General features: G+C 42.7%; 1 protein-coding gene across 13 annotated transcripts in view; it reads right to left on the minus strand.

Annotated features, from left to right (window-relative positions):
- Positions 1-21830, minus strand: part of BCAS3 (BCAS3 microtubule associated cell migration factor) — a 370223-nt gene that overhangs the window by 104120 nt on the left and 244273 nt on the right. The window contains exon 24 of one of the 13 annotated variants that reach the window (XM_055719682.1): positions 9147-9692. The exons of 11 other annotated variants lie outside the window; for them this stretch is intronic. In XM_055719682.1, the coding sequence (XP_055575657.1) occupies positions 9667-9692 (26 nt within the window). In that variant the 3' untranslated portion in view covers positions 9147-9666. Of the gene's footprint in view, positions 1-9146; positions 9693-16273; positions 16498-21830 lie in introns of those variants that run through there. One more of the 13 variants, XM_055719676.1, reaches the window with a different exon arrangement.

Consider the following 21830-nt stretch of genomic DNA (forward strand, 5'->3'; position numbering starts at 1 on the left):
AGCGCTTTCCACAGGCCTGCGGCACACAAATATTCCTTTTTAAAATAGCTACAATTTAAAAGGTCATGTTGTAAAGTCATTCGATTAAAATAGTAATAAAAGACTAAACATTAACTCACAATTTTTCCTTAGGTCTTTCTTATTTCCAGTTGGTATCATTTCTCCCAGACTAAGTTGCACCTTATGAATCTGCAAGTTTATCTTGATTGAAAATCTTTAACTTCTCAGTTTTCAATGCAAGAAAACCAACGTCCTTCCATTCAGAAATACCTACGCCTTGCTCTCGTAACTCCCACGGTATCTTGACTGCAGCAATTATATATTATCTGTATTTATTTGTCACTACTGAGACAAAGTACACTGAAACATGGTAAAACTGTCACAATAAAGGAAACCAACTTTTTCACGCTTTAATGAATGCTAGCTTTTATACTATGCAGAGATGACAAAAGATAAAGCTCCTGGTATAGGCTGGTAAATATTATCTAGCAGGTGGGCTCTTGCAAACATTCTGGGTAGTCTTGATTGCTTAAGTTGCAAGCATTATTACTCAGTAAGGTTTTCAGAAAATGCAAACAATAAACACTGTCCTAAAAAAGAAGCTGAGATAAACCTATGCACAAAAACCCCCACCGGGCAGATCAGGGAAAGCTGTAAATTGGCCCCGCTCCATATGAATTAATGCAAAGGCATTGATTTGTTCTAGGCTAACAATAAGGACACTTTGTTTAATTTTAGGAAAAGAGCTTCCATTTTTTCTGACTGGCAACCAGAGCTATACATTATACAACCAGAAAGCCAAAGTCTGGCTTTGCAAGTACCTAATCAAAGCCAATCCCCCTCTGTAGGAAGGAAGATGGGAAAACAAGTCTGGAATAGTCGACAGCAGTTTGTTAAAATGAAATGTCACTGCTGCCTGCACATCGCCTGCCACCTACCCAGCCCCGAGCAGCCCCATGGGGACGGTGGCAGGGAGAGCCAGCCTTGGGAGGTTTAGGGAAAAATTTGCTAAGTATTTGAAGCCAGTTTTCCAGCTCATCTGAGAGGTGAAAACTGGACGGACTCAAGGAACCGTCTACATCCTACAGGGACGTAAGCTTTATTTGTAGCAACAGGAAATACACAAAGAAGAGAAATTCAAATAAACCCACAGCAACGCTGTCAAAAAGACAGCAGCAAGATAAGGGAGATCAAACAACAAATTGCTTGTTGTGTTTAAAGAAATCCTGGAGGATAATGGATGTCCAGTACAAGTGCCCCAGCATCCACCCAAGTGCTGCCAAAGCAGCTCCCTTTGCCCTACGTCCTACAGAGCACGGATACAACTGTCTAATTGCATTTATTGGCCCAGAATAGTATGTCTAAGCAGGAACTGTAATATTTGGCACTTAGTTCTCTGTATTCAAAGAGTTAAGCTATGTCCTATAAAGATAAAAATCTCCACTTTTATTATTTTGTAAGGCTGCCTAACAAATGAGGATCCAGCTGTAATTGTAACATTCCAAGCTCTGAAGGCGCCAAGTTTTACTAACTATAATTTAACTGGTCCAGTTGATGCAGTCCAAATTCTTGTTTGGATAATCAGCCTTTGTTTAAATATGTACCAAAAAAAAAAAAAAAAAAGCATAGGCCAGCATTAGCCTCTAGGCATGTCATGTGAGCTTATTACCCTGAAGCCTGCAGTAGCAGACACTCATGCACAAGAGGAGGATTATTTTGCTAGTATTACTGTTACGGTAACGTATAATCAGACCTTCTCCTCCCCCAGCCCCCCCCCCCCCCTTCCTTTTTCTTTTCTTTTCTTTTTTTTTTTTTTTTTCCCCTCCACAATTCACAAGTCTTCTTTCCAAGTTCAAATAAAGTTTAAAGGTGAAAAGGTCAAGAAAGTTTCATGACTGGCTGTTGAAAGAGGGAGAAATAACCAGGGTCTCCAAGTTTGCATATACTAAAAGCTCAACGATTTTGTATTTTGCTGCAATTCATAACTGTACAAATCCCTTTTGTTGGATCTGCTTGGCCTGAAATTAAACACTTGTTAATAACTTATAACTTAACATAATTAGAAAATAATAATAACTGTCAAGCAACTACATGCGCTACATAAAGCGGCTTGAGTGGGTCATTAGCTTATTTGTCAAAGCAACAATTTCTACGTATTTTAGCTTGCTTCTACTGGGAAGAGCGGTTAAAGAGCCACCCAGCTTGCTTGGAAATCATTTCTCCACCAGCTGGGAGCAATTCCCAAATTGCTGCACCTCACCCACATCCAAGTGATGCTGGCTCATTTTAAAAGCAGCTTAAGCCTGACTTCAGGAGGTGCCTTAACAGAACCAAAAGGAGGGATGGCCAAAGCATTACACTGCTCCATGGACAGAAAAATGCATCCCACAGCAATATGTTGCACATCATTTGCTCTAAATTTTACATCTGAATGGAAGTGTATCAGTGTTTGGCCAACAAACTGACCGTCAAAATGAGTCATTTGAGAAACAGAAAGTTCTTAATTCTTTATATATGTTGGTAAGGGGCCTTAGGCTCAGTAAACCACAAGGGCCAGGCACAAAGCTGCCTGGCAATTCAGAAGGTGCTTAATGCAAACAGAAGAAATACTCCTCTGGGTTTTTTTTTCTGAGGAGTAAAACTGACTCTTAAAATGTCAGGGGCCATGGTTCTTGGGAAGCAGAAAGTGCGGCTGCCTACATTGGATAGTTTGGCTAGATTGAAAAAAAGTTATCTAAGTATTCAAATATTCTCTAAATACATATGGTTCCCCTAAATCATTAATATTGTTGTAAGAAATCTAATACGTTGAAGTGGAACAAAGCAAATTACAACTGTCAATATGGAGCCAGAACCTTGACTGATTAAAATCTATGTCATCTCACTTCAATCATGTCAATATTCATCAGCCAGAATATCTAGTCCACTCAAGACAAAAGTAGCCATGTAAATGTTCATTATAACTGATAAACTAACAGCTGTAATCCTCTGCCATCAAAGATCATGGAACACCAAGCAGGCAATCTTTTGTATCGCTCTTCTCTCCATGTGAGAACCTATTGCAATTCTATTTTTGTTACATATTAATTTATGATGTTAAAGAATGTCAAATTTAAGTATGCAAAGCAAGGAAGTCTAGATCAAAAAATTAGTCTCTGGTCTCCACTTAGGCAGTCTGTTCAGGTTCTGAGCTAGTGTAAACTGATTTGAAGTCAGTGGTGCCAGAACAACTTACATTAGTCAGGCATCTGCTCTTGTTTTCATCTATTTATCTGATGTAATTTCTAATTTACTTACTGAATAAGTCTTTTGTCTTTTCATTCCTTTCATCTCCTCCTCCTCTTGATTTTATTTCTTCTGCCCCATAGCCTGTAAATGGAAAGCTGAACACGTCTCTCCGCAGAGCCACCTTCCCCCCGCCCACAGCTCGCTGCATCACCTCTTCTTTTCTCACCCAGTTCTTCCCTTCCTAACCCTGCCCTGTTTTGTTCCTGTGCTTTGCCTGAACTTATTATCCATCTTTCTGTAGCGTTTCAAGGAGGGACAGAAGGGCTTCAAACGTTGCACACTGTTTAACAAGCCCAACAGCCCACAAAATATTGTCGAGTGTATCTTGAAGCTGAAGAGCTACCCCATTTCCTAATGTATGAACAGGCTGTGGGGTCCTTTAAAGCGACCGTGAAAATGACAAAAGCAGTAAAAGAAATGTTGGGTGGTTTTTTGGTTTTTCTTTTTTTGTTTGTTTGCTTGCTTTTTGTTGTTGTTGTTGTTAGTCTCCCATCTTCTCCCAGAAACCAAATGGTGCCTACAGAGGAACCAGAAGAAGATGTCATTCTGGCTAATTGGAGTAGGTCCTTATAATTCACCTTTTTTTACTTCTTGAATCATTAGCTAAATGTGAAAGGTTTCCCTTCTTTAAGTGAATCTTCTAAAACACATGGGAAAAAAGTATGAATCGATAAAATTGATCTATAACATATTTTTACTTGAAAAAGGATTACAAGGTTGGATCTCAACATTATATACCTAAACCCATTTCTTGTTCCACTGCCTTTATAGTTCCAAAAAAACGTACATTTTGGAGACAAAGGCCTTTATCCTCTTAAGTGCTGTGGATTTCATGCCAATCTCCCAATATAAAGCAGACTTCAGACTTATACCCAAGAGAAAAGGTCTTGGAAAGATTAGGTTTTCCACCACAAAATAAAACCCTTGTGTGGTGAACCATACCAGCTACGCGCTACCTTCCTTCTAAGTGCTTGTCTGACATGGAGAAACACACCCACCCTACCCGCTCTCTTCCAAAATGGAAGTGGGTTTATCATTCCTCTGCTCTTGTGCCAGCCAGCTTTTCCTAGTGTAAAATTTCCAGGACTGTCACATGTGCCTGAAAATCTATAGATTTTTATGGATTTTTTTTCTTACTCTGCACTGTTATGCAATACAGAATTTGGCATATGTCGCTCTTGGTACTAGAGTACAAAAATCATTCTCGTTCCTGATGTAATATAGAGAGAAGCAGTAGGAGTGAGAAACGATGAACATAACTGGATGAAAAGTTCTTTTATATCAGCAAGGTATTTTTGAGAGTTGCCCATCAGAGACTTGCACTTCTAACAGGAATAGTATATTGCAGGGAATTAATTTTGCTAAGTACTTAACAGCTCAACAAATAAGAGAGCAAACTTTCTGAAACTATACCTGTTTGGAAGAAAGGTATTTTATCAACCATCCCCATATTGGAAAACAGATTTTCAGGATATTTCAAAATCCATTGCTGGTAATAAAGTAGGGCACGCAAGGAAAGGAGAGAACTATAGACTTAATACAATGTAACTCCTGAGCATTGAATTTTAACACCACCAAAGCCACACAACAAAGAATGAATTCAAGAGTCAGAAGACTAAAACTGCACGTAGTCAGCTTTGGATTGCTATGCCACAGATGGAAACTTTCTTGACAACACACAGTTTAAATTCTAGTTAGGCTGTACTATGATTAAATGCTCCTACAATTTTTGAGTACATCGCTTTTTTCCTACCAGCTGCTGTAATACAAAAGACATCTCTAGCAAACATATAACTAGTATAAAAAGTGCAAGTAAAAAAAGCCATTTAGGTTTCCAGCAAAGACATAAAAGCAAAACAGCTAATGGACATCCAGGGTAGTCAAATCATTTCTGCAAAATCCATTAGTTACTAAAAGTTCTGGAGGGCTCAGTTTTTACAGTAAAACCTGTAAAAACTCAGTATCCAGTTTCTCTGTTGGGACACTGAGGTGTGAAGGTCCAAACGATGCTGGAACTGAACTTGTATATTTGAACCTTTTGAACTCCATCTGCCCTTCATAAATTACTTTACCACTAGCTTTAACACGTTTCTAACCTACTGTGCTAGAAAAATAAGGAATCATTTAAATACCTAAAAGCGCAACTAACTTTGTAACACTTCCAATGGAATTTGTCTTTGTTCAAAAGACGCGCACCTATAACCAAACTGCGGGATGAGAAAGTGCTCCCGGATCATCTGGTGAAATAACATCTGTCTTCACGGTACTGAAAGCAAAGGAGCGGGCCCCGCTCCCCAGACTCAAACCCATTTAAAGTAAATGAAAACTGCACCCTACAGAAACAGACAGTTGCTCCTTTCCATCTGGAAACACTGTCAAATGGAAGCAAACTCCACCAAATTCTCAACTGATAGGAGAACTTCATTTTGCATTTGACACTAGCAACACAAGCGACCAGCAGCCCTCTGCTCAGCACACCATCAGCAGGGAAACACTTCTGCTGCTCTTCCACCTGAAGTACCTAGAGGTGACAAGAGAGGGGCACCAAAGCAGCACCCAGAGCACAGGGTCGCTATTTTGACATCCCTTTTAGCCTTCTCCTTCATCCCACAGCACTTCGGGGCCGTGCAGCAGGGCCAGCAGCACCAGGCAGCCGCGCACCAACCGCCTCCTGCAATGTTACACCCTGCCCAGCACAGAGGGTGGAATTTGTATCACTGGGGTTCTAACATCTGGGCAGTTAATTGTATTTTTTAGAATATTCTCTTCAAACAGCCCTAAGTTTTCTACAGCCAAATCTTACCCAGCGTGTGCTAAGAGAGCAAAGGGCCCTGCCATCCCCTCTGGCTCCTCACGAACACCTGTAGCAGCCCAGCACCTAGTAGAAATATCTGAGTTTGGCGAGGAACCCGGCATCATTTGCCTCGAATACCATGGTCCCGCGTTCCCAACCCCCAGGAGACACAGCTGCACCTTCCAGTATGAAAAGCAACACTTGCTTCAGCCCTGGGGAGCAGGGGCAGTGCCGGGCTCACAGCACAGCCCCTGTCACAGATGTGCCACCTCGCTGCAGAAGACTCCAGTCAGCAGCAGGGGCCACACGGAGATCCTGCAGGATTCACTCTGGCACAGAGGACCCATCCGTGTCTCTGTGTGGGTGCAGATGACTTCTGGAGCTGCCCAGGCCCTTGGGGATCTGCTCCCCTCTGTACAAGGCAGATGGTGGATATGTTGGCTGGCCTGGCTGCTAACCTAAAACTTGGTGCTGGGTATTTTACTCGCACGTGGGCTGTACACCTTCCCCTAAAGAATTTGAAGTCTGTCTGTCCTTCAGAGGCATCACCATCTTGACCCAGAACTCCAGGTTTGAACTTGACTCATGCAAAGGACAAAACTCTTGCCATCTCCTCCGCCATTCCGAAATCAAAAACATAACCAGAAACAGCGCAGTAACACCAGCCTTTGCATTTTCCCCTGCAAGGAAGACAACTTCCCCTGCAGCAGCCGCGCTGGGTGTCAGGCAGCCCCGGGGACGCGGTGCTCCCCACAGCCCCCCCTCGCAGCGCAGGGGGTCCCACCTCCTCCCCCCCCACGCAGAGGCAGCGAGGGAAGAGGCTCAGGTCTCCTCTACAGGAGAGGTTCAGATCATTTAGATTGTAAAATTATTCCAACTTCAAGGCAATGCCCATAAAGATCGTTAATTAATTGTAAGCTGCCTTAAACCAAAAGGAGAGATCCTGCAGGAAGGCTGGGAAGACCGAAGAACAAGCCTCGGCACGGCGGCAGCCCACGCTCGGACACGGCACAGACCTTCCTGCCGGGCACACGCACAGCCAGCGCATTTCTCACTGCTGTCCAGACTGGCAGCGTGTTCACAGACACTCCATCACTGGGATTTAGGAGAAAAGCAAAGACTTTATTTGAAGTCCAGGAGGCCGGTGCACAGACCAGACAGCACATTATCATAAGCAAAACAATCTGCAAAAGAGCTACCAACTTGCTCCTACACCTGCCCTGCCTGCCGAGAGCGCTCAGCACCCCTAGCCCTGTGCCTGCATGGGAACCCTTCAGCTTTCATCCTGCTTGCATAAGGAGTCTCTTCGGGTTCAGGAAAACCACTTTTTTTTTTTTTTTTTTCTCTCCTGTCTCAGATTCATCACTTACAAATGAGGAAACTGCCCATCTCCATTATGAGAAAGAATTAACATCTGAATGTGCTTTCAAGAGGTCAACTAGTATAAAAATCCCTACTGTTTTTCTCTTTGGATTAAAATGTTATTATATTGTATCTGGAACTGTATTTCAGTTTCTCTTTAAAATGATCTTGCTAAGCAGCAAAGGGACACAGCAGCTCCCATTTACAGGTCACCTCAGGTCTCCTGAACCATGCCCCAGGGTTTTAGTGAAACTCAGGAATTCCAAAAGCAAAGCACATTGCCCTTGGTACATAAAATGCTTCTGATTCACAGATGACACAAATGTACAAGAAAAAAGGATGTCTGACGATTTTTTGCAACGGATGGCTTTTAGATTGACAGAATACACTTAAGCATTTCTTAAACTACCAAACAGCAAGTGATTTTTAACAATGGGCTTGTGTGAAGTGCTATTTGCTTCTCAAAGAGACTTGGAAAAAGAATTTCAGGGGTTGAACCCTCACTGTGTTTTAAGTCCTGAACAAAGAATAGGATGCTGTAGCTGCACAAGTGTGTGCTCCTTCATATTATGGGAAGGCAGCCTGCCCAAACTGTGCTCTGAGACACAATGCTACCACAAGTTTTTAATACTTCAGATTAATAAATCTGTATGAAATTATTTGAAATTTAGAAATGAAACGAATAAAGAAAATGACAAAACTTTCCGAGTGTTGCAGTTTTCCCGTGCAAGTTCATGTCACAGCTTGCCTGTTCTAGGAATAAGATGCATGCAACCTTGGGCGGTTAAATGTGTACTTGCCATTTATGAAACTACCATCTCCATTAATTGTAACTCTTAATGAGATGTTGTAACTGACCATGTGAACAGTCCCAGCCATTTGAATGAACACAGGTGTTCAAAGAAATGATCAGCAAAGATTGTGTAAGTTAACCTGGTTTTCTTCATGCAAGTAGGAAGTAAGACTTGTGGTTTTGCATTCCCTCTCCACCAGCACAGACTGGCTTTCTTTTCCTTGCTTCCTGGCTTGGAAATGAGCCACGTATCATTTATAGACTTCTGAGGTTTGATAGAGCGCTTTTTGAGGATCGCTTTGGAAAACCGTACCACATTTCAGGCCAGAGGGATGCAGGTATAAGCCTTTAAAAAACAGGCCAAACTCCACAGTGGTCATCACTAATTTTTGTTTACATGTATTACCAACATAACCTAGAGTGTTGCAAATAAAGTATCTCACTATTGTGCATGGGATCTGCAGTCATTAGATCTTGTAAGCTAGAAAGGACCCACATTTCTGACATTACACAAAAAGCAGGACAAGGAACCAAGCCCAAATCAAAGCAACCACCCCCTCACCAAACCCAGACCCACAGAATTTAGCTGTTTCAGAAAACAAAGGTATGCACAGCCGAGTTTTTATCCCTCGGAGCTCATTGGTTTGGGAATCACAAGCAGCATCAATAGGTAAACGCACAGGCTGATCTCATCTACGCACTACGGGTTCATCTGCCGGGTACCTTACAAAATAGCAGAGATCAGTCCTGCCTGATGCAAATGTTAAGTCATAAGAATAACATTACATAATGTGCAACAAAACATTAATTTGCAAGAAGACAAATCTAATTTTTTTTTTTTCCAGAAGCCCAGTGACATTCTAGAACACATTATACACACAACAAGACAGCATAAATGAATTAAATATTTTTAAAACCATTCTTTCATGTTATGCCATTTCAGTTTATATTTTGTTTCACTAGTTGATAATCTTACAGACAAGAAAAACCATGCCGCTGGTGAAGTACTAAATCACACCAAAAGAGCTAAGGTTTTTAGATGAAACAAGAAGCTGATTACTCATGCACCGAGTATACCAGCCACTAAGCGTTTCTGGATTGTAGGGATAAGATACTCTCTTTGCTTATTACTGCCTCCTTGATCCAAAGAGATTTAAGCAACTGTTTTCAATTAGATGTTTTTAAGCTAGTAAAACTACATCCATAAAGACATATTTATAGAACAACTTAAAACTAGAAGAATTAAAACGACTACAAAACTGATGAATTCCATTCCCCCACCCCCCAGAATCATTTACTGACCATTAACGAGCAAAAAGCACTGCAATTTTAAGAATTAATCCACTGTCGCAAAATTAAATCAGATACGCTAGTAGGGATAATGACAAACTGGTGGCTCCAGCGTTGTCAGTTTGCGGGTGATACAAGTTCAAGTCGTCTGTGCTAGTGGCCACTCTGTTGGAACAAACATGAACATAAAAGGTAACATTAAAAGTGCAGCAGCACCAACCGAATCAATTCTGTCGCTGAGGATGCAGACTGGTAATAAGTGGCATAGGGTCAATACTGCATTTTAGAAATGATCTGGCCAGTTCCGAGACTGCCAGACCTCAGCACATGGAAATAAAAGGAAGACACAGTAATGAAAGTAAATGAAAGGGAGACAATACTCATTTCCCTCTAAATTCCTGAACACAAGAGCCCAGCAGTGTGGCTTTGCTACACATGACTGCTTTCATCCTCCTTAACCTATGACGAATATTCCGAGATTTACAGGAACAAAACTGAGCTTTGATACTTTTCATCCGACAGTTGCTTAAACAAAATTTGCCTAAAAGCTCTGCAGCATGTGACTACAGATATTTGCAGGATGAGTCGCCTTCCCTCCAGCCCCTGAAGGATACGAGGCAGTGGCAGAGGCTTCCCCAGGAGCCTGCTCAGAGACGGCCGGAGCCACGAGCAGGCACAGCCTCTCCTCTCCAAGCCAGAAGCATCCAAAATCAGGTATGCCAACACCTGTATTCTATACCTGACTGCCGCAGGGCGTGCTCTAGTTGGAGGCAAAGCAGCCACAAGCGAAGTGACACAGCCATGGCAGGCAGGGGCATCCCACAGCCACGCTCCAGCCCAGCCTCCTGCCGCAACACCCAGCGGAAGCAGCTCCAGTCCACCCCGCATCCCAAATTTCAGCTTCCCTAAGCTTTTCCACAAGTCTGTTCCTACCCAAGCACATCGTGATGAAAACTCTTCAAAGCACATTAACAGCAGAGCGACTTTAAGAGTCAAATACATCATTTAAACATATTTTATACATCTAATACCCTTCAGAATCAGCCTATACATACAAATGGCTGTTACAAAGCACGAACCAGCATCTCAGCTTTCTTCTGGCAGTGCATGGCCTTCGCCTGGGCACCCTATGCTATGGGTGATGGGTGCTGTGCCAGGACAGTCCCTGACTGCATGGTGGATGCAGGAGATGCTCCAGGACACACGTGAATCTCAGCTAAATGCACGAGGCCCCGCAGGGAAGCATGACAGAGATTTTCTTTTACTGTTTTTTTAATTAAGGCCCTGCAACTTACATTTGCTTCATGTGCTGAAAAAGCACATGCTATGTAAAGGAAATTTTCAAAATTATTTTAGATGAATTAACCTATAGTTACACAGAGGGTCTAGATTAGGGCAACTCTTCAACCCTGAGGCAAGGAAGTGCCTTTTACTGGCTATACAGTACCTTGCCCATCCTTAGACATGCAGGATAAAAATGTATTTGTTTTACAGCCACATCCTGCCCATCCTGACAGAGCAACAGTAAACAGCAACTGGCAGCTGAAATCTTCTGCTGAGCCTGGGACAGCGGCAAGGGGCCCCCTGCCCTGCCTCCCCCACCGCCTTCTGGTCTTGCAGGGGTCAAAGCCGGGTCCGAGGGCTTGGGGGAGCCTGAGGTACCCCCCTCCTCATGAGCTAGAGGGAAATAAAGGAAAGGAGGCAGAAAGAATTCAAGTAGTGATGAAACTCGTGCAATTGTACACTGTTTTCTGTTCCATGATGTTGAAACAGAGAGCTGCAGTGATGCGGTCACCTTTTAAATATCTCTGTATGGATCTTGCTAAAGCCCGAACCTGCTTGGGTGGGCAGATCGTTACGTATCTACTGAAAGCACAACATGCACCCAGAGAAGATGCATAACAACATCCAATTAGCCCTTTTGAATGAATGTGGCCCGATTTCCAATTGGTTTTGACCTTGTTCACAACATGTTAAGAAACAAGATTAAAAATATTAAGTTTTTGTAACAGGAAACTCTGTAATAACAAGGTTAGTCCGATGCCTTTTATTCACACAACTGTTGTAGCGTGGTAAAGGATGGCTCCCATAAGAAAAAGTTACAGGATAAAACCAAAAGCAAAGTTGCATACAATTATATTCAAATTGGCAGAGCAAAACTATGAAATAGAAGTGAACATAAAAGCAAGAGAAATAACATGAACAGTGAAGCAGTAAACAATTTTGCCTCAGGCACGACACTAATGCAAGACTAACTTCAAAGCATCAACTGAACCAACAAAGGTGACAAACAATATGCATAATAACAAATGTACACCGGCACTCGCTCCCTTTTCCTCCCTTACTCAAGATGAAACCCAACAGAAAGGAACACCACCCAGCATCAGCATCACCTCGCCGCGCACCACGGCTGCCTGACAAGTCACTGGCCCTGGCAGGACGGCAGGCAGGGAGGCATGCAGAGGGATAAGGACACTCAGCTCTTGTTAGTGGCTCCGGAGCTGGTGACACCGCAGGTACACCAAGCCTCTGGAAGACTTTCACAGGTCAGTAACAAGCTGGTATTTATGCATCTAACCCAGCAGTGGTATAAGCTATATAGATATATAACATACGGAGCGTAGAAAACGTCACACAAACATACATATAGCTGATTCTAGAGCTCTCTCACTTGAGGCGTGCTCTCAGACAAATATTGCTAATTCTGTAATTCCAAATATGAGGTGAGCACATCTCAGAAACTTGTTTTGATAATAACTTCTGGAATTTAAACCTGATAATCCCCAAGAAAGTTCTGGTCTTGCTCATAAAACACTTTAAACACTCTTTTTCATTTCATACATTGAACAATACATATAAACTAGATTACAGCATTTTGGCTACAAGCTTCTTCATATTAACTAGGCTGAGACGGTAACGTCACGAGAAGTCCACCACATCAGAGGCTTTACTCTGCCTATTTTTTTCCTTCTTCTAATTATAATTTATAATGAACCTCCTTCCCCAGTAAGCTGACTCAGGGAAAAACCACTCTGAAAGGCATCAGAGCTACTGATGAATTATTTTTATTAATTAAGTTAGAGAAACAAAAACCACAGTGGTTTTCAGTGCTGCAACTCACACAAGGACCCACCAGCTTGAAGGCAGAAAGAAGTGTGAAACAGCTCCTCCGCTTACAGAGGGGCTGGAATTCCAGAACAAGGGGGGAGGTTCTCTCCCTTAACCTATGGATCTGCTCCTTTGCACGGCTGCTTTGGACTTAATGAAGCACCACAAAAGCCACTGCCTTTACTGCACTAAAAACTGAAATAACGGGTACTAAGCAAAGTAGCTTTTAAAATATACTGATATTTAAGGAGTTTAGCTTCTGATGGGGTTTGCTGGAAGAAGAGTAGATAGAAGAACCGAGTTCAGAAGAGCATCTAATCCTGGCATGCTTCAAAGATCTTTAGGTTTCCCTTTTTAAGTTTTAGTAGCCAAGAGATTCACGTTCTACTTTTCACTTAGGATTTTAGAGGAGAATCTCCGCACTGAGCACATCGGTGCGAGCAAACGGCCGTCCGGGGCTGCTCCTCACACCAAGCACAGTGGCCTTGCCTTGCTGGGGATTTCTTCCTTGAAACATGCAGCAGATGGAGCAATTCTTAAGATTTTCAAGCAAACTTTGAGATTCTCTTATTGAAGCCAGAATCCTCTTTGAACAGCGATACTTTATATAATGAGCCCTATTTATAGCCTGCTCCTTCCTCTGGCCATTGGCCACCCTCCTGCTTGCCCACTCGCCGCTTCAGCTCCTTCATCCAATCTCAGACGCCTCATGGAAAGATCTGAAATACCTGAAATTTGCACATGCAATGAAAAGGAGGCTTAGTCACACAGTTAGGACATGCTTTTCCATGCAAGGCTGGCTACAGGAAAGTTTAACTTTTTGTCCAAAAGGATAGAAATAAAACAAAACAGGAAAGTGGGTATTTTTCTTACTTCTTTTTCAAGTGTACAAATTTTGGGTAATTTTTTTTTCCCTGTGACACAGGGGGGAAAAAAAAAGTCACTTTTCTGGGGGACTGTAATACCCTTCAGTGTGTTTTCCACCAAGAATGCAAAAAGAAACACTTTTTCTGAAGAAGTCATGGAAACTGGTAAATTGAAGACACAAGCCCTCATTGAAAACCTATAATTTTTTAATTAAATTTACATGTCAGTGGATCTTTTGAGCTCCGCCTGTATGTTTTTTATAAAGTACGTTTCTAGCGCTTTTTCCCATGGGTATTATGCACTATTTCTAAACCGGGATTGCTCAAGTTGAAGTGTGATAAAGGGCACATTATAGTTATATTAAGCAAAACGGGGACGAGAAAGCTTTTACACAGCGCAAAGAAAGCTGTGCTCAGAGCCTCATTTCTGGTAACAAGCAGAGCAAGGCAACCAGTCAGCTAGAAACTGCTGCTATCAAATTAATGCTTTGTCTTGAGGAGTAGTGATTTATTTATCCTTTTTTTTGTGTTTTCTGCTAAAAAATAAAGGTTGTTTTCTTCAAAATCATTAACTTGCTCTGGGGCTTCACTGGAAATCTGCTGTGAGCAACAAAACAGAGAAGCTAGCTCTGTATAGTACTTTAGCTTAACTTGTACGATTACCCTTTGAAAGCGCTAAGAGAGGCGAAGAGGGGATTGCTGAACACAGTTTGGGTTACCATCTCATCCTGCCGCTCTTCCCAGCGGTTTCGCAACCGTGTTGTTATTCTTCACAGCTCACCCGAAAGATGCAGCAACTTGCTTAATTTGCATGGTCTCCACAGCGCCCAGGCCCAAATAAGAAGAACTTGTCAACAGTGCTGCAGCCACATAAACAAGCAGCAGCTGGATGAGAAAAGGAGGGCATGTCAGCTCAGAGCGGCAGAAAAGGTTTTTCACGGCAGCTATTTGCAACCCTCCAAGGAGCTACAGAGGCTACCCATTAAAACCCTGTTAAAACACTTCTGATGTTGTCAGCAGTGGAGAGCTGAAATAGCACAGTGATCACCGAGATACTATCTGCCTCGAGCAGTTCAGTGGTACTGTCAATAATACGAGCAAGAAGGTACAAGATGAGCAACAACCTAATTCCTACATCAAAATTTCATAAACTCCCTCAGCTGGTAAACACTAGAGATGTGGGCGAACACAGGACAGCCAATAAACCACCCAGAAAAGACGACCTTTGGTCTGGAATCTTTCCCGAAAGCTTTGAACCTTTAAATTAATTTACACTTTGAAAGCAAAGCAGCGTAATGGCAAGGAGAAAGCAGGAGGAACGAGGCGATGGCTCTCCCATCAGTGCTCGTAATCTGCTCCCTGGCTTTGCGCTTCTGACAGAGCCCAAGGACAAACCACAGCAACACTTTCAGGCACATACACTTCCAAACGTCCCGTATCTATACCTGCAGTTCCTCCCCACTCGTCTCTGCTTCGATTTTCGAAAGCACCGACACAGTAGCCATTCCTTGGGGTAGTTTTTGCCCATATAGTCCTACCAGGCAAGAAAACTTTGCTACTTCTCCTCCAGTAGAGCGGTGCCTCATTTGCAAACAGACCTCCTGACATGCCAGGGTACTAAAACTGTGAGTAATGATAGCAGAATCATTTACTTCTCTGCTACTCCCTGCTCACGAGTAAGTGCTACTCACGGTGAATAATGGCTGGAGAAACAGGGCCAAGGTGAAGAGTTATTTATAATACAGTAGCCAATGAGTAAGCACTTAGCTATGAATTTACTGCCCTGGCTACAATTTCATGAGAAAACAAACTGAGCCAGCTTTCGGTTTTCCAGTATTAAAAGCTATACACCCACTAAAGACTAGTAAAAATAATTGGGGGAGGACTGGGGTAGTTATTTATAAAGCAGCCATGACAGCATTTGTGTGCATCTCGGCTAAATGGAAGATAATCGTTAGCTGCTTTTGTTTCTTGCTGTCCTCAGAATCGCTACAGCAGTCAGTGAAAGTCCCAGGCTCATCATCTTAAACCAGTATCAGATGCTTCCCCCTTTTTATACAATAAATATCCACTGCAGAGAGCCAAAAGACAGAGCTCACTCGAAATGAAGCAAAGAATTAAGACTGTCATCTGCTCAACAGTCCTGGGTTTAGAGGTCAGAATAGCTGTCTATTCTTAATCCGAAGTGACTGTACTAACTGTCTTACAGAACAAACTTCTGTCAAGCATACCCTGGATCTGCAGAAGATCCAGCATGCTCAGGACTAATCTTTAATTGTTTCTATCAGCCTAGAACAAGGCAAAGGTTATTTCTAGAAATACATTACTTTCACCCAAAGCAGTAATAATATCTTGGGGCATATAAAAGTATCTGACCAGGAAAATACCAGGAAGCATGACCAAGCTCACCACTCTCCTGAACCTCCTATGCAGGAACACACGATGTCCCAGTACACCCTGCAGAATAACTGGGTATTTTCCAATCCCCGCATTACCGGTCATGACCTACTGGTGCAAATTTGGATTCTGCTCATTGACTGAAGTTTGGATGGCATGACACAGCAAGAGCCTTGTAGCTTGCCATCACACATTTGAAGGCTGGTTCACAGGGAAGGACTATATTTTAGTTCAGCCAGCATTTTACCCCCCAAGGACATATGGCTCAGATTTGTGATGGAAGCGAACAATTGGAAAAACAGAAGAAGTAATGATTCTACAGGTCTGCAATTTATTTCTGAATTGTAAACACAGAAGGGATGGCTTCTTATGAAATTTTTAAACGCAGCTGCTAGTTTTACTTTCTGCTGTGCTTCCAGTTTGGAGAGTCCGAGTGGTATATTTTCACCTTGATGTACCAAGAGTTATACATGAAGCTATGCTCTTCAATTTTTCTACGGGGAGTTGGTGTTAGCCGCATTATTTCACTGCTGCTGAGCTCGTTGCAACTGGCCTGACTTCACCTTGGTAGGCGAGTGCTGAACTTGGTTCGCAGCCATCTGAAAAGCCCAATTAGACACTCTTGAAAATCCAAAGTATCTTGTACATTTTCACACATCTTCAGATTTTAGAAAGCTGTCTGTTCCCTCTCCTTATCCAAAGGAAAATTAAAACCATTCAGTGTCAGAAAGAAGGAACGTAAAGAGTAATAACAGTCTTACTTCCCCGGCTCTCACGAGCCTGAAGTTAAATACCTGCCTTTGTGCAACTGTTTCCCCTTCTTTTATGAGCTAAATATTGTGGCACCATGCAATTAGAGCACAAAGAATAAAATTACAACAATTTGAGATGAGTGTAACTTTTACAAGAGTCAGATATCCCTAACAACCCAGACAGTCAATAACCCAGCACAAATTAACTCTGGCAAATAATAGGTGTGTTGACCCTAAATTCATGAGACAATAAAACCTACCAACAGCCCGTTGTTTTAAAATACTCAGGCACTTCTCAAAGACAATATAGTTTTTGTTTGTGAGCAAAAAGATCATTAATTAGGCAAGCTTTTAAAAAAGGGTTTTAGTATCATTAGCAAAAACTAATAGGAAAATAAATTAACCTACAACATCTGACACCAAGTTTGGAAAAAAAAAAAAGAAAAAAAAGGCAGGCATTAAAAACCCAAAGCTAACTAGTACATGTCCCAAGGACTGCACCCTGTAGACCCACTTCCCCACAGTCCTCCATAACCACAATAAGAAAATGAAATTTCTCCCCTTCTTACTGCATTTTGAGTTAGAGACACATTGCTGTGAATGTAGGCCTGTCATACAGTGGAGTCACAGCGATATAATCTGAACCAACTCTGTTCGTCTCTTCAACTGCACAACAATGGAAACACACCTAAAACCACAAAGCAACGATCTGTTCTCTCAAATTTGCTTTCTTTCGGAGGGTTCTTTCACGATAACAGAGCTCAGGTAAAGTTACTATTCAAAAGCTGTCCTATGGTAGGCTCTGGTGCAAACCTGTGTTTCTTGAAGGAAAATACATTTTCTAATTATTTTGAGAGTCTGTTCAAACCTGCAGTATTTTGAAATAACACACTGTCAAAGGTAGCCCAAAATATTTTATGGGTTTGAATAAAATTCCCTTTTTTCTTCCCCTGAACACTTGCTAAGCAACACCGTAATTAGCCTGCCAGTCACTACATACGAAGGAGGGCACGAAATTGTCCACTACGTTAACCATGCCAACTACAGAATTATGAAAGATTTATACCTACTTCATATTAAAATTATTTAGTAAATGTCACATAGCACAGCAAAAACCACGGGCATATCACTGAGAGGGAGTCAGGCTCAGTGCAGAGCTCTCAAAACCAACAGCCACCAAGAGCAGACTCTGCAAGCCAAGTGTTTATATGGCCATAAAACCATAGGGTGACACAAAACAATCTGCTGTTTTACTAGAAAGGAAGAAAATACAGAATTCAAATTTTACAAAAAGTAGTCATACAGAGTAAAATGAAATATTAATAACAGATATTGAATTTTGGAAAAGGAACTGAAACAATTAAAATGCACTTGTAACTGCAACTGCTTGGTAAATCAAATCCGCATTCCTGGATAGATTGCTTAATTTGAGCAGATGATGTACTTTCCTCCTCACTTTTGCTTCGAGCTTTCCCTCTATGAGAAGTAATTAACTTGCCAGGGGAAGAAATTTTCCTCTTCAATACCTTTACATTTGTGTAAAGCACAGTTATACAAAATGCTGATGCCAGCCCCTGTGGGAATCCCCCCGTGCTGTACAGCACCCCCTCGCCGAGACCACCTCAGCCCCGCCTGCGTCTGGCTCCAGCTCTGGGCGTCCCAGCGATGCACCAGCGCCCGGTGTCTGCCTGCTGGGAGGGAGTTTCTTCACAGGAAATATGAAGGGAAAATTCACGCTCAGCTGCTTAACAAGAGCTGACATCGCATCTCCAGAGACAGAGAGAAACTTGGGATGTCAGGCAGGTTAGCACAGGGCAAGCAGACGGTCAATAAAATATTCAATAAAGTACTCTGATATGATAGATCTAATATTGTGGAAAAAGCCAGAAGTCCTTTTTTTGATAAGAAAATGAGTTTAAAATGGTGGCTAAAATGGCTTATACAATATTAATCTCCTAAAACTTGAAAAAAATTGCAGCTGGTTTTTGAACTTGTTGTAAAAGTCAAAACCAAACAAAGGCTCAGGTAGCACAGGACATGCTCCTGCAGACATGCAAAGCAGGTAATTTAGAACAACTGCATATATTACTTTTTTTTTTTACAAAATCTCTCCAAAATAATTTTACAATTAATTTTAACTATTTTTTTTCTAATTAAAATCTACTGATCACCTAAAATACATGATGCTCAGGGAAACAGGCAGAAGCCTCACCTAGCCTGAATCTCAGTGGACCCTGTGCTGACCCGGGAGCAGCCCCAGCATCGGGGCCAGAGTCCCAGGGCCAGCTTCTCTCCTCCCCTACCTGACCTCACCTGCTGCTCATTTTTCCAAGCAGGACACCTACCAGATTTCCTCTCCAAGCAACTTTTTCATGACAGCTCTTTCATGCCCTGCTGTCATCAACTTCTCAAATTCTGCCCCCCCCACACCGAAGGGTTTGGTAGGAAAACCCTGGAGGGATCAAGAAGGCAGCAGGCCATATGCAGTGAATCCCTGCAATCATTCTAATGAAGCTAAATCTTTGAGTTTACATACAAGGAAAATTAAATCAAGAGCTGGAGTGGATTGGAAAGAAATACACCAGGAGATGGATAAAGTTAATCATGTTTAGTTAAGGCTAATGCTGACCTACTCAGGCTTGCCTTGGAGATGCTCCATACTTAGTCTAAGTTCCACCTACAGGGGAATACAGATGCACACGGGGCTGTGGCGGCTGCCCTGAATTTCTGCAGTGTTTCACCTTTGCAGACTGCAGGGAAAGTACCACCTTCCTGGTGGATATCCCAGTGTCCCTGCAGCATCGCTGCCAAGTATCACGGATGGAAATACAAGAAACCAGGGCTGTGGGTGACGACTCGGGGAGTCCTGCAGCCTGGCCCCATCCTTTAAACCCCACAGACAGTAACATGGTTAATCGGTAAGGCAGGGAAAAACTCCTTTGCCTCAATAAAATAATGAAATCAGATTTCATTCTGACATCACATCATTCCTGTCGCTCTTCCAGAGGGAATGGGGGATGCGATTGGGAGGCTCCGTCCCCAGCAGCCGCGTTTCAGAGAGCTGCAGGGCCAGGTGTGCTGCTCGCCCCCTCTGCAGAAGGGTCTTACTACGTCTTGTGGCCAAAACTTGAAAGTAAAATTACTTTTAAGAGAGGAAGTTGCATGGGAACTCCTCCTGTAGCCACTACATTGGATTTTTTTTAGTTTTATTTTTCATAAAGATCTCCACCACATCTCCAGCAGGTGATGGCAGGATGACGAGAGACTACCAAAACAGAACAAATTTCTTGTTTCATTCTAATATGGCATAAAAAGACTCATGGTGAGGAAGAGCTGCAGGGCCATGGACAAGCAGGTGGCTAGCAGCCGCTCCGCCACAGACGGCCAAGGGCTGGCATGTGTGGGCTGCTGTTTTGAAGGACGTGTCCAGTCCACAGGCCATAGGTTGACCACTGTAGCTCTACCTGACGCTTATAATTTAAGGAATTGAGTTGTATTTCCCAAGATGTTTACTTCCATGCAATGCTGAGGCAAACTTACTCCTTTAACTCATTCTGCTTTAACTGGTAGCAGCTACACAAACTACACAGTCTCCTGATGAAGGAGCAAAAGATTAGGATATGAATCTGTCAAGTTTGGAATATTTTTTTCTGTATAGCTCTGTTAAATGACTGAAGACAATAATGCTTCAGTATTTTCTCAGAATAGCTCATTTGTTCTTTATTTCAGTGTTACAGAAAAGATTATTTGCAACTATTCACTTCCTTACAAAATATTCAGATTCTTCAATGAAAAGAGTTTCCCACATTGTGCAGCCACCCACACAGCTCCATTTGAAAGTGAATGAAAAGCTGTGCTTGATGATGTTGAATATGTTAACCTCTTACAGTTCTCCAGCTCTGGTGAGCCACTTTTCTTCGGCATCTGCACAAGTGTTGAACACAACCTAGATCCTGTTGATCACATACAAATAAAGACAACAAAGGGATCAGATGATCATGACTGAAGTGATTCCTGAAGACCATAATCTGTGTGTGAAGTTGTTTCATTTTGAGCAAACTAAAACCAAATTTAAGCTTGCTAGGAATTTACTTTAATGTGTAACAGATCGTAATTAGTAATGGGGTATGATACATTTTCCCTTCTACTTTAAGCTACTGGTGTCACCTTTGACCAGTTCAAACTGAATCAGAAGTCATTACCACTTAATGACTAGTTAGTGGTCTATGTGAAATAGGCTAGTGGTTTAAGTCCCCACCCTAATCATGCCTACCGCTACCGTCATAATTAGCACTCATGACAGCAATCTCAACAGAGGGCAGGGATACCGGCTGGCAGGCAGAAAGCCAAGTGTACACAACCCAAATTTTGAATGAACATCCATTGCAATCCTTGTGTCGTTTTTCAGAAAAGTGTGATTTGGACTGTACTGCTACCTCCTGGAAAGTCACCTTTGCTTATAATCATCTTGACCCCGCAGCAAACTCCCGCCTGATGCCCCAGACCAGGCCAGCCCTCCCTTTGCAGGACCCACTGCTGCAGCGTGCTCAGATGCACGTGTGAGGCAGGACGCCAGCTGGGCACAAGGACCTCTGGTCGAGCAGCGCTGGAGGAACGGCGACTCCCAGAGCAGCTACATTCTAACCAGTAAACCTCATTTGCTATCTTCAATTTACTCTGCCTTTAAACCCCAAGTACATCTCTGACTTTGTCCTCTCTTGCATGAGCACATCAGCATACACCGGCTCCTACAGACCCTCAAACATCCAGAGCTGCACCACGAGCTGTGCAGCCGACAGCCAGGCTGTGAGCCTGCAGCCTCCCAGCACACAGCGCCATGGACCACCTGCAACCAGTATGAACACATCCCGCATGTTCGAATAATCCAAACACACTAAACTGCTGGCAATTTGACTAAAACACGCTGCTGTTGCACCGTTCTGCAAATCTCCCAAGCACAACACATGACTCTGGCACCACCTCTTTAAAACCTCCAACATTTATTCCCTTATTTCCCTGCTCACACATCTCTGCCCTGTGAACCCCAATGAGCTGCATGAGGCTTAGGCCAGCATATCCCTTTTCCCTTCCCGTCATCCCGTTTCACCGCGAAATCTGATTCTTCCATCTGTCCCTTCCTCCTCACCCCATCTGGTGAAATTCAGCAGTTGCATTAATAC

Source organism: Falco cherrug, chromosome 1 (assembly GCF_023634085.1).
Source record: "Falco cherrug isolate bFalChe1 chromosome 1, bFalChe1.pri, whole genome shotgun sequence".
NCBI classification, from domain to species: Eukaryota; Metazoa; Chordata; class Aves; order Falconiformes; family Falconidae; genus Falco; species Falco cherrug.